This window comes from Lynx rufus, unplaced genomic scaffold, assembly GCF_022079265.1.
Source record: "Lynx rufus isolate CCGP_SWC_20201006 ecotype Redwood Valley unplaced genomic scaffold, mLynRuf1.p SCAF_2, whole genome shotgun sequence".
NCBI classification, from domain to species: Eukaryota; Metazoa; Chordata; class Mammalia; order Carnivora; family Felidae; genus Lynx; species Lynx rufus.
The window spans coordinates 53,952,195-53,965,937 of record NW_025814834.1 but is presented as its reverse complement, the minus strand read 5'-3'; the positions used below and the strand labels follow the sequence as shown (position 1 = coordinate 53,965,937).

The following is a 13,743-nucleotide window of genomic DNA, read 5'->3' as shown; positions in this document are numbered from 1 at the left end:
CCCTGCATTGAACTCTATGCTGACAGCTCATAGCCTGGAGCCTGCTTCAAATTCTGTGCCTCTTTCTCTCTATGCCACACCTCCCCCCACCCCCCACCCCCATGCTCTGTCTCTCTCTCCCTCTCAAAAATAAACAAACTTTAAAAAAAAAAAAGACATATGTTGTTTATTTTCCAAATATTTGGAGATTTTTAAAGATATCTTCATGTTATTCATTTCTAACTTAGTACTGTTGTGGTCAGAAAACATATTCCAAAGATTCCAACCTTATTGAGACTTGTTTTATGGTCCAATGTAAGCACTATCTTGATAAATTTTCTATGTGCAATTGAGAAGAACTTGTATGCTCTTATTTTGGGCTATAGTGTTCTACAAATGACAATTAGATCAAGTTAGTTGATAGAATTTCTCCAGTCTTCTATATCTTTACTAGTTTTTTTTTTTTTGTCTGCTTGCTCTATCACTTACTGAGGTGCTAAAATCTCTCACTAGCTTTGTCTCACTAGCTTTGTCTCACTAGCTTTGTCTATTTCATACTAATTACTTCAAGCATTTAGGAGCTTTGTTATTAGGTGTATACATATTGTCTTCTGTTGTATTATTATGAGATGTCTCTCTCTTATCTAGGAATACTCTTTGAAGCGTTTGATATGTCTGTGTTTAATTCTATCATGTTTGTGTTTTTTTTTTCTTTTTTCTATTTGTCCTGTTTGTTCTTTTTATCTGTTTCTCCCTTATCACCTTTTGGGGGAATCAAATATTTCTTTTTTAATATTATATTTTAGCTTCTCTGTTGACTTTTTAGCTGAGTCTTTGTGGTTTCTTAGTGGTTGCTCTGGGGGTTACAATATGCATCATTAACGTTCATAGTATGTATCCCCCAAATATCTATTATTTCATCAATAATGTAAGCACTTTACAACAGTGGACTTGCCTCTCTTCCCTCCCATTGTGCTATTCTTATATGCCTAACTTTACACATGCTGTAAATCACACAATATATTGTTTTTTTAATTTAAGGAATCAGTAGTTTCTAAAATAAAATTTGAATATATATATTCGAATATATAATTTTATATCTGGTAACTTTTCTATCTGGCATATTTTTCCTTCAGTCTTAAGAAATTGTCTTAGCATGCCTTTTATTGCAGATCTGATGAAGAAGAATCTTTTCCTCACTTTTCTTCATGTACGGTGTCTTCACTACACCTTCATTTTGAAGACAGTTTTTGCTAGATATAGCATATTAGATGGCAGTTTTTTCTTTCAGCCCCTGAAATTGTTCTATACTCTTGCAGACTCCATTTTTCTTTAATGAGGAGTTAGTCGACTTTCTTATTGCTGCTCACCTGTATGCCATGTTTTTTATTCTCTAGATGCTTTCAAGTCTTTTAGCAGTTTGCTTATGATGTGCCTTCCTGTAGTTTACTTTGCATTTATCCTCCTTAGGGTTTGCTGAATTTCTCAGATATGCGGATTAATGATTTTCATCAGTTTAGGATTTTTTGGCCCCATTTTCTCTCTGCCCTTTTTGTACAACTCCAATTACATGTATTATTGACCATTTTATACTGTCCCACTTATCTCAGATATGTGTTCCACTTTACTTTTTTCTTTCTCAGTTTTCTCTTTGTGTTTAAGTTTAGATAATTTCTATTGACTTACCCTTAAGTTCATTAGTTTGTTCCTATGGTATGTCCTCTGGGCATATAAGCCCATTAATAACTTTTCATCTTGGTCATCATAATTCTCATTTCTAGGACTACCGTGTGGCTCTTATTTATAGTTTTCATATAATATATGCCCCATTTTTTTCTGATATTCCCCATTTTTTCACATGTATTGTTCATTTTTTCCCATGAGTTCTTTTAACACTTCCTATTGTGGCCACATAGTTGTGTTAATCATTCACCAGAGTCTCCCTCATCCTGCATCTCTGATTGGCAATATACTTCAGAAGGGCAGAGGTCAACAGATAGGGGTATGGCCTATAATGGTACAGCCAACAGAATTAATTGGTTACATAGCATTCTCCTAAAACTTAAATTATTCTCCTAAACTCACAATCCCAAGTCTCTTAGTGTTAAGGACATTATAAAAATTACTGGCAGCCCTACTACATTGCAAAGGTGCATGCCAATGCGAATTTATGTTGCATTTGAGGCAGAAGCTGAAATCATTGGATCGGTAGGGATCAAAATATTACCTTTAGATGTGTCCAAAGAGGAGAGAAATCTTTCTTCCAAAGTAGATTCCACAACCTTCCACAGTAAACTTGTTCAATTTCTCTGACAGGAATATATTTCTTCAAAAAAAAAAAAATCGTGAAGTGCTGAAGAACAGTTTTGACTATTGTTTTCCAAATAGACAGTTAACTAATCAGCATGGTTTGTGGGAGTAAAACTGTAACTAACATATCTGAAGGTTATTCCTAAAGATTTCAAAGAAGCCGGTTTAGGAAAACAAAACAAAACAAACTCAACAGTGATAAAAATAATGTAACAAACATTGAAAATATTTTAATAATTACGTTTATGTTGTGAAACTATTCAGGGGGAAAGGAAGAATGAGAAGAAATCTCCATCATTATTAAGAACATCTGTTAAGTGCACATTAGTTTTATGTGGTAGGTATTATATCAATTGCTGTGCAAAAAGTTCAGGGGTCATTACTGTGCATATCAGCTTTTGTTGTGTAGCAAACTACTCTAAATCCAATGACTTAAGGAGGAAACATTTATTAATTCTTAAAGCTCTGAGGGTTGCCTCCTGGTCTGTGCCAGCCAGGTCAGGGCCCACTCCCATTTCGTGCTTGGCAGCTAGTTTGGTCTGGAGGGGTGAGGGTGCTTTTTTTTATATGTGGCAATTGGCTCGGTGTCAGCTAATGGCATGGCCACAGCCACTCATGATCCAGCAAGCTTAGCATGGGCTCATGCACTTGGTAAAGGAAACATTTCTAGCATCAGAGAGGACATGCCCCAATGCATAAGACTATTCAAGCTTCCCTGTGCATCATGTGTGCTAATGATCTGTTGGCCAAAGCAAGTCATATACCCACATGCAAACCTCTCACAGAGGTGTAAAAATAGATTCCTATTGTGAGCAGGCCAAAATTTGAACTAGGATTCAGATTAAAAACTCAGCTTCAGTGTTGGGTATCTCATTTGGTTTCAACAGTGCAGTAATAAGAATATACCTCTTAATGATAAGTGGCACCAGGAAAGGGATTAGAGAAATGGCCATGGTGCAGTCTCCCACATCACACACCTTTGGTTACCGTTTACATGAGGCAATAATTCCAACTGCATTTGAATTGGAAAGAAGGTCAAAAGCACAGTTTACTATAGGAGATTTTACACATCTGTATCTTTTTTCTTTTAACTTGCTTTTGCTACTGAAAAGAAAGTATGCAAATCCTAAGCATTTATCAGTCAATGCACTGGCACAAAATAAAGACATTGTGTAACTAACACCTATGTTTGGGATTAGAACAATACTAGCATCCCCATAGTCCCATTTATCCTTTCTCTCAACATACTCCACTCTCCTCCCCCAGAGTAACCACTATCCTCACTAGATTGTTTTGCCTGCTTTCCTACTTCATACTGTCCAGAACATACAACATGTGCTCCTTTGAATTTGACTTATTTTGTTCAACATATGTGCCTTTTTTTTTAAAAGTAGGTTCTATGCTCAGCACAGAGCTTAACATGGGGCTTGAACTCATGACCCTGAGATCAAGACCTGAGCTGAGATCAAGAGTAGGTATTTAACCACCTGAGCCTCCCAGACATCCCAAAGTATATGCTCTCTTGTTTTATCTATGATATTGGACATACCTATGGTTTTATTTTCATTTCTGTACAGTATTCCATTGCATGAATAAACTACTAATTTATTATCCATTCTACAGTTGTTGGACATTTGAGTTGTTTCCAATTTTTTGCATTAAGAATAATGCTATTCTGAACATTCTTTTACACATCTTTTGGTGCACATATGTACATATTTCTGTTGGGAAGAAAAAAGATTTAAAAAGTTCACTGTTCTTACTGTTTGTGTAAGTAGGTACCCAACATGCAGTGTTTTTTTTTTTCCAGCTTAATTGAAGTACAATTGACAAATAAAATTGTAAGATATTTAAAGTATACAAAATGATGATTTGATGTATATATACATTGTGAGTTTTCTCCCATCTATCACCTCACTTCTCACTTTTTTGTGTGAGAACATTTATGTTCTGCTTTTTACAAATTTCAATGATAGAATACAGTGTTATCAACTATAGTCACCATGTTATATATTAGATCTTCCCCTTATTCATCTTATAATGGAAAGGTTGTACCCTTTTACCAACCTCCCCTCATTTAACGGGTAGTGTTCTACTATGCACTATTGAACGCCTAGTAGTGGAATTGCCGGCTGATAGGAAGCATGTACGTTCAAGTTTAGCGGATGCTGTCAAACAATTTTCTAAAGTAATTTTTACTCATTTATATTCCCTTTGCCTCTGTGCATTTTTCCTTTAATTTGATGTTATGCATAAATTTTACCTTCATTTTGGTGTCCTAGGTTTTAAGCTAATATGTTCTTGTCTCCTACTTTCTCTTGCTCTACTCTAAAATAGTTATGTTTGGACTCCAATTGGGCTAACAGTAGTTGATTCTTCATTTAAAACTTCACAAAATTGCAGGAATCCTAAAGTTTATCAAATTATTCTGCCTAGCAAATAAACCAAAATATTCTGTTTCCCTGTTTGTTAATCATTGAGCATCTGCAAGAGATTTTTAGATTTGAACCTGGGGCTACAAAGGAATGTATAATTGAACTTCTGACCTCTGAGAAGTATGTACAGTAGAGGACTTTTTTATCGGCAACTCCCGGCTCCTCCCCGGCGCCTCTCACCTCTCTTACCACTTCTCCAATACTTGCCGCTAGCCAAGGTGAGCAATGCGGGATCTTTCATGAGCCACAAATACAATTTATCCTCTTCTCTTTTCTCTCTTCGGAAAACTACCCATAAGAATTTCCTTTTCTCCCTTTTTAGACAAAAAATACTGTTAAGGACGCAAACAAAATTATTCTGAAAACTTGAGGAATGGTGGCAATATTTACTTTCGCATTTTGTATTTGAAGGAAGAGTCTGCAGGTATTTGTATATAATGGGATTTTCAGACTGCCTTTATATTGTGTAAGAGGATTGCAAGTGTTTGCAGTGTCCTTACTGTTCAGTATTTCATACTGTAAATGATCAGGAGAATACATTAGTTGTTAAGGTAAAGTATCTTTGTGGCTTAAAGGAGGTATTATAGCTCTCAAAATAGCTGTAGTTAGTCCTTTTCATTGGTAATATGAAACCAATTTTTGTTTGTGAATTGAATTGTTACATCTGTACATTTCAGAGCCCACAAAGAGTGCTATGGGAAAAGTGAAGTTCTGTTATCGACAAAAATAGATCATCAGTAATAAAATTAACCTCATTTAAAATTAACCTCATTTAAAATCACTAGTAATAAAATTAACCTAATTTAAATCGCTCACTTAGATGTTTCTATAAAGTACTAAGAGCCACCCAAAGGCACTTTGTTGTATTTTTTCCACAGGACATCTTTATTGGGTATATATTTATTTCCTTCTATCTTTCTTTGAGTAAAAGTAGGTAAGCACAAATATGGTGAGGTGGGAATAGCTGCCCTTACCATCCAAATGATTCCATCCTGTTCATCAACAGGAATCACCCTGAATTAATACAGATGTTTCTAGTGCAAGTGGTATAAATCCAGATCAAGTAGCTTAAATAGAAAAAGGATTCATTGGCTCATAAAACTGAGAGTTTAGCTTCAGCCACATTTCAATTAATTAGGGACTCAAACAGAATTGTCTCCGCCTCCATCTGGGGGCTGCTTGCTTTTGAGATGCACTGCTCCTTTCTACTGCAGATTGGCTGTTTCCCCAGGACCATGGATGCTCCAGCTTCAATAAACAGCCTTCTTGCTCTGTGTGCCTTTAGACATGGCCCTGTGTTCCACGCCCCAAACTGCAGAACTACTGGGGAAGGATTCTGGGTAGATCAGCTCAGGTCACATGCTCATTCCTGAAACCATTACATTGCTCAGGGGATTGGGTCCTCTGTATGGCCAGGCAAAGGAGTGCTTTTATTGGCAGGTTCTCAGAATTATCTGATCAGAGAGAAGGAATAATCCTCAGACAAAAATTGCAAATGCTGAGTACAGCCTTCAAAGGGACTTCACATGTATTCGTCATAAAAACTGTTGGGGAGGGGCGCCTGGGTGGCGCAGTCGGTTAAGCGTCCGACTTCAGCCAGGTCACGATCTCGCGGTCCGGGAGTTCGAGCCCCGCGTCAGGCTCTGGGCTGATGGCTCAGAGCCTGGAGCCTGTTTCCGATTCTGTGTCTCCCTCTCTCTCTGCCCCTCCCCCGTTCATGCTCTGTCTCTCTCTGTCCCAAAAATAAATAAAAAGCAAAAACAAAACAAACAAACAAAAAAAAACAAAAAACAAAACAAAACAAAAAACTGTTGGGGAAGGGACAATCTCTGGTTAAACAAAACAAGGTGTTATATAAAGTATGGGACTCATAAGGACTCTTAATTCATACCAGATACTTGTTTCAGGATCTTTTCCCGGAGGGACTCTAACTCGTAGGAGATTAAATCCCATTTTCCCAATCTTTTAGGTCTTATGATGCATGAAATTACTGATTAAATGACTAGTTAATTCACTTTAGCAACCATTTGATGGTCACTGAAGTGTTTGATCAAAAATTGAGGTGTTTGGTTATTGGATAATCTAATTCTCTATTATAGGATTAAAAATAATACAATGGTCACAGCTGGTTATTTTCCATTCCTAAAATGTATTGGTTATAAAAAACAGTTACAGTGAGAAACCAGAACCTATAGGAGACAATCTTATTAACAGGCTAAGAATCATGCATTCATTTGCAAAAAAAAACTCCCTCTTAAAATGTCAACAAGAATGTCTTCCCTAAAATGATATGGTATTTTGCTCAAACAAAAACAATTGGAACATTGCTGTCCATTACTCTATTAAATGAGTATTAAATACTCATTTAAAACAAATCTTACCCTTACAAAAAGTAGAGGACAGAACAGTAAGACACAGCTTCATATGACTGGGCACAGTGATGTTCCCAGAATAAGCACTATTATTGTGATCCACTGAAGGGTACTTCCTAAGTGCTAGGTCTATGGCTGTGGTGGTCAGCTAGGGACGACATTACCTTGGAGGGCATTTTGGCAGTGTCTGGAAACATTTTTGATTGTTATTGACTGGGAGATTGGTGTTACTGGCATCTAGCAGCTAAGGCCAGGGATACTGGTAAACATTGTACAATGTGCAGGACAGCCCCCACAATAATTAAGTGACCCCAAATGTCAATACTACTGAGGTTAAGAAGCTCTGGTCTATACAAGGTGCAGACAGAAAGGCAATATTTAACACAAAACTCATGGCTGATTAATGTATTATCTACCTAAGGGGGTAAGATAAAAAATAAAAGTGATCTCGCAGTACAATATACAGGTGCTAATCACACGCTCTTTACTGCATGTGCCTTGAATTGCATCAAACGATATAGAAGGAAAAGCCATTGTTGGGTTCTACATCAGAGCAACTTTCACATCAATAACAAGGTGGATGTGTGTTGAATCTTGGGTAGGTGAATAGAAGAAGGATAAATTTCAGGTGGAGGGTAGGAAGGAGGCAAAAATTCAGAAATGAGAGAAACAGCAGTGTCTTTTCAGGACAGTAAATAAGCAGCCCAGCTATTGCAGGGTTTGTGTGGTAGGGTAGCCTTAAGAAAAAAATCTTTCACCAGTCATGTGAGATAAAGCGATGGGTGGAGTCCTGGCCTTGCCACACTTTAGCTGGGTAGACACCAGTGTGCAAGCTGTAAAACTGGGATATCTTCTTACCTTACAGTTGTTGATGTGAAACTTAGGGATTCTAAACTTCCTGCCCCAAAGTAGTGCTCAAAGGATGGCAGCTTCTAGAACACACATTAAGAAAGACAGGTTGAACTTGAACCTTAAGGAAACCAGACAGAGTAACAGGCTGGGAATTTACATTTATCCTCTAGGCTAGAGGAGTCATTGAACTTCAAAGTACAAAGAAGTGACAGTATGGAAATAATACTTTAGATTATTGAATTCAGAATTGAGGTAGATAGCACATAGGTGGTCACTGTACTATTCTTTTGGCCTTTCTGAATAGCTAACATTTTTCAAAGTGTGAGTTTTTACTTTTTAAACTTTATTTTGTTTTCCCCTGCAAGGACTTAGGCTCAATTGAAAACAGGTCCTGTTTGCTCTTTGCTATCTCCTCGGAACAGTACTTGGAGCACAGTAGGTTGATGAATAAACTAAGTCAGGCCACAACATACAAAGGGCCAGAACTATGGTGGTGGTGGCATTCTGGGTGGGAAGACAGTGACATATGCCAAAGATTTCCAAAAGCAATACTGATAGAATTTGGTGATCTGGGGAGAGGGGATCAGCTTTGAAAATTCAAAAATGGGAGATCTGTGGAATTGACTGCAGCTAAGTGAGAAAAGATGTGGCTCTGAGGAAAAATGAATTGTATTTTGGATCCATGAAATATGAGGAGTAGGCCAATGAAGTGCAGAACTAAAACTCAGCTAAAGTTTTAGAGCAAGACGGGACTGCTGAGGTTAGCAAAGTAAATGAGTTTTCTCATGAAAGATGACAGAAGACTTCTCCCACTATTATGAGCAGAAAGTAAGAGTGATGAGGTTGGTGTAACAAATAGTGTCATTTCAAGATTAAATAATAGCTTTTGAGGGTCTAGAGTTACAAACTAGCTACTCAAAAGCTAATTCACCCAAAGGGATCATAATGTGTGGAGTTTTAATAAAATAACTTTGGGCTGTTTTAAACTTAAAAATAAATCATTTTCAACATTTAAAAATCAGAAGCTATGTAAAAATCTTAATTCTTTAATTCTCTTGAGAATCTGGCAGATTTGTCAGTCTTTGGACTTCTTAAAAATTTTTTTTTTAATGTTTATTTTTGAGAGAGAGACAGAGACAGAGACAGAAACAGTGCAAGCGGGAGAGGGGCAGAGAGATAAGGAGACACAGAATCCAAAGCTGGCTTCAGGCTGAGCTATCAGCACAGAGCCCGACAGGGGGCTTGAACTCACCAACTGTGAGATCATGACCTGAGTCGAAGTCCAACGCTTAACCAACTGAGCCACCCAGGCGCCCTGGACTTCTTTTTAAAAGATTTTTTTTTCTTTTTACATTTATTTATTTTTGAAAGACAGAGAGAGACAGAGCACTAGTCAGGGAGGGATAGAGAGGGAGACACAGAATTCGAAGCAGGCTCCAGGCTCTGAGCTGTTAGCACAGAGCCCGACATGGGGCTCGAACTCACAAACCATGAGATCACAACCTGAGCCGAAGTCAGACGCTTAACTGACTGAGCCACCCAGGTGTCCCTGGACTTCTTTTTTAAAAGCACAACTGGAACAGAGTAACCGTTGCTGCCTTTAAGGGGCTCCACTCCCCAATCTGACTGGTCTTGTTTGTGTTGAGTTGGCAATTCCTGGTCTAGTGGTACTATGTCAGCATTAGTGACAAAAATAACAATAAAGATAGTAACACCGAGCACTTAGGTCTATGCCCTGTTCATGTCACAGAGATCTTCATTACTTAAGGGAGGCACTATTATACTGTTGTACAAATGAGAAAATGGAGACACAAGGGTCAAAGGACCTGCACAAAAGTCAACAGCCAGCAGGTGGCATAGGTCAGATAAAAGCCTAGTGAGACTGAAACGTGCAGTTAGCCAGTTTTCAAGTGAAATGGTAATAAGTTACTCAATATGAACCTGAATCTTTTCCTACAAGCAAGTGAAAAACTGGAAGGGCAATGAGAAATTTTCACAGTCAATACATCTGAAGTTTTGATGAAATGAAAAGATTCCTAGAAGAGCACTAGTAAAGCAGGTGAGCGGGATGGGCAGTGGTCAAAGTGTGATGCTTGAAGAAGAGATTGAGAGATGGTATGGATTCTGAAGTAACATAAAGGGGATGACTATGGGCGTAGGTCGTTAGGGACATACTAGCGACAGAGAAACCCTGGATGCAACAAGTTGAGAAACAGAAAAACAGTGAGATAGGTCATAGCCGATCCTTAAAAAAAAAAAAAAGCTAATCTTAAGAAGTAAAAAGTCAGAAATGGCAAAAATAGTCAACATGTTTCTTGTCCACATATTAAAAGAACAAGAGTGAATGGCAGAGTTTGCATGTAAGCATACCGTATTTGATGCTGTAGAAATGCACTGTGAAGACAACAGTACCGTTCTGTCCCCTTGACTCCCATTCACTGTGCCCTGATGGGACTCAGTTACACTCAAATACATCTGCTTAAAGATAGTTAGGTATTCTGTTCACTGCTTTTGTTAAAAGTAAATAAAATAGGGCTGCCTGGGTGGCTCAGTTAAATGACCAACTTTGGCTCAGGTTATGATCTTGTGGTTCATGGGTTCAAGCCCTGCATTGGGCCCTGCCCTGAGATCCTGTCTCCCTCTCTCTCTCTGTCCCTCCCTTGCTTGCGCACTCTCCCCCTCAAAAATAAATATTAAAAAAAAAAAAAGTAAATAAAATAGTGAAGAGGAAAAAAAAATCCAACTAGTTGAATAGGAAATGTTAACATAAATTTCCAGACAATATTTGTTATAAAGAAACATCTATACCCAAGCAGTTCTTTTTGCTTACGTTCCTCCCCATAGCAATCTACACATACCTTCTTCCTTTAACAATCTGGGCAAAGTCACCCTATCAGAGATCTATGACTTTCCTATGGAAAATTACCAACCACCCGCTAGTATCATGACCTCTTCTCCTTACCAACTATAGTCCAGTGAGAACTGAGACTTTGTTTTCTGCATGGCTTTATTTCTAGTTCCTAGAACAGGGCTGGGCACATAATAGAAGCCCAATAAATATTATGTTTAAAAAATTATCTACTTTAATAACTCTTTAAGGTCCTTACTACTCAATTAAAAGAATGGTTTCCTATTTTTACATTTAGAAATTTTAAACTTAAAGTGAAGAAAAAAAAGCTAATATTTTTAGTCCATTTTTTTTTCCTTTTTACCATCCCCCAAGTTTAGGGTTCAGTTACAAAAATAAACCCTCATTTATTTCCTTTAGGGCTCACAGCGCTATGTGTTCCTTAAATCCAATTTGCTGAGCTTCATAGTTCTGTAAAATGCAAGGTGTCCATGACAGTACCTTCTAATGACAACTCAGCATCTTCTAACCACCACAGGAGGAGAAAGTGCTAAAAAGAATTTTTCCAGGCTGCCATAGTCAATTAATACTTTTTTTGTTTTGTTTTGTTTTTTGCGGGGCAGGAGGATAGGAGGAGGAGAGGATAATATTTATTTATTTACATGGACTTTATTGTTACTTATACTCCAGTTTTTGAACAAAATAGAAAACATTTTGAATCAGAAAATGCCTGAAAGTCAAACATTAAAGATGGTGGTCCCATTACTCTTGAAACCAGACATCAGCTAAAATGGATTTTATGTACTTTAAAAGTGAACAAGCACAAGCTGTCTATTTGGTAAGTAGGGTTAAATGCAGGTAAATCTAAAATTTCAGAGGCAGTATTTTATTCCAAAAGTAATAAATAATATGGCCACATATTAATTGGTGAGAGTTACAACGATGGAAACCTTTAAAATTCTTATAAAAAAGTGGAATTATTTCAGTTAAGCTGTTCACATTTCTCATGACTATGTTTTCCAACAACCCGTTAATCTAAATTAAAAGTTAAATACACGTTAACTCACCAACAATATAATGTCAAGGCTCAGAAAATGCACTAATCACAAAGAATTTCAATTAAATGTTAATCTAGCAGTCCAGAGAGAAGAAATGTTATTAAACAGAGAAGTCCTAATTATAAATAATATAACTGTGTATCTGTTTAAAAGACTAACATACCCATAGCTTCATGAAAACACCTGTTAAAAAAAATTACACATACCTATCTTGTTCAAGATGTAATATGAGACTTGAAATAATTCGTTTTTAAAAAAGGGTGACTCCTAAAAGAGGTTCATAGCATCTCATAACAAAGCAAAAATGTTACATGGAAATGGTTCACCTATTTTGGTCTCTAGTTATATCTATTAAAAAAAGCCACTACTAATTCATATAATAGTTCTGTAAACAATTGGAAACATCAGGAAAAAAAAATTTTGTCAATGAAAAAAAATCACTGATTCAATGAGCATTTGATCATTTTATTAACAAAATATAAGCAAGATTACATCCCTCTCTGGTGAAACTTTTCAAATAATTTTATGTGGAGGGCCTTGAGATGTATCAATTATAAAACATGTTTAAAATGAAAAAATTTTAAATGTACAAATACAAACAAGTACTTTATACAAGAATTCTCTATAAAGTTCGTTAATGTAAAAAATAATTTGTTTCAACTGAATATAAGGCAAGTTCAGTTTCTGTAATTTTGTAGCATTACTTTTTTTGCTTTGTTGGAGACTTTTCTCTTTGCCGGTCCGGATGTTTCCTGGATTCTCTGGAGGGTTCAGAGCGTCTGCTCGATTTTTCCCATCGCTTCTCAGCACCATTCTGACATCTATCCTCATCACTTCTAGAACCTGAATGTTTTCTGTTCTTTTCTCTTGACTTTGACCTATCTCTTCTTGTAAAATGTTCACTGTTCTTATTTCGGTGCCTGTGCTCATTTTCGGAAAAAGAATTTCTTCTCTCTCCTCTCTTCTTTTTGGGATCACCATGCTTATTTTCCAAATCTGTGTGCATTTCTTGGTCTCTGTCATTCATGATTCTACTGTAACTATTTCGTTCAGCAGGGACACCTCTGTCTGCACTGTATTTTGTTACGGGATTTCTCCAGTTTGGCTCTCTTGAATTTTTATCTTTATGTTTTTCTGACCTCCTTTCTCTTTCAGTCCTTATTTCCTGATGCCTTTGCTCCAGTCTTCTTTCTTCTTGTTTCCTATCATGTGTGTGTTGTTTCCGGATCAATTTATCTACTTCTTTACTTCTGGTGTTCCCTTGTCCCTTTTTTCTTTTATCTTTAGCTGCACATGTAAAATGAAATAGTTAGCTTTTATTTTAATCTTTAATTTCATAATTTAACAATGACATTTATTGGTCCATTAGATAAACTGGATGCAAAAGTAAACTGATTGAACGGAAAGTCTAATGACAATATTTCACGAGATGCATAATTTTAAGAATATACGACATATCATCATTAGTTACCAAAGTACTGTTTTGATCCTTAGACTCAAAGCAGTAAACGGAAACTTCAAATGAACTACAGCAAATGTAAATTTTTTTATAAGGTGACTAGCATGGTATATTTCCATTACAAATTTTATTCAAAAACAGAAATTTCAGCCCATGTGCATTATGTCATATAAAGTAAAGTACTGTGTCAGATCTGGTTACGTTAATAATCAAAATACATGCCAGCAATATCCCCCTTAAAGGGGAGAGGGATGACTAGTTTGCTTAACAGCATGAATACATATTTTTCAAATAAAAACCTCTTCCTACAAAAAACAACAGTTCTGCTATCAGAGAAGCACTACCTGCACCAGAAAGAGAAGTGATGTTATGACATAATCACAGGCTTTATGAGAGCCATGAAGGCTTGATTTCTGAGAAAACTCTTCTG

The 13,743-nt window shown here is 36.8% G+C and overlaps 1 protein-coding gene across 1 annotated transcript in view; it reads right to left on the bottom strand.

Annotated features, from left to right (window-relative positions):
- Positions 1 to 12,298: 12,298 nt before the first annotated feature.
- The window catches only part of CWC22 (CWC22 spliceosome associated protein homolog), a 57,689-nt gene continuing 56,244 nt past the window's right edge, over positions 12,299 to 13,743 (bottom strand). Inside the window, exon 20 of the mRNA XM_047084203.1 lies at positions 12,299 to 13,141. Coding sequence (XP_046940159.1) covers positions 12,555 to 13,141 — 587 coding nt within the window. The 3' untranslated portion in view covers positions 12,299 to 12,554. The remainder of the gene's footprint in view (positions 13,142 to 13,743) is intronic.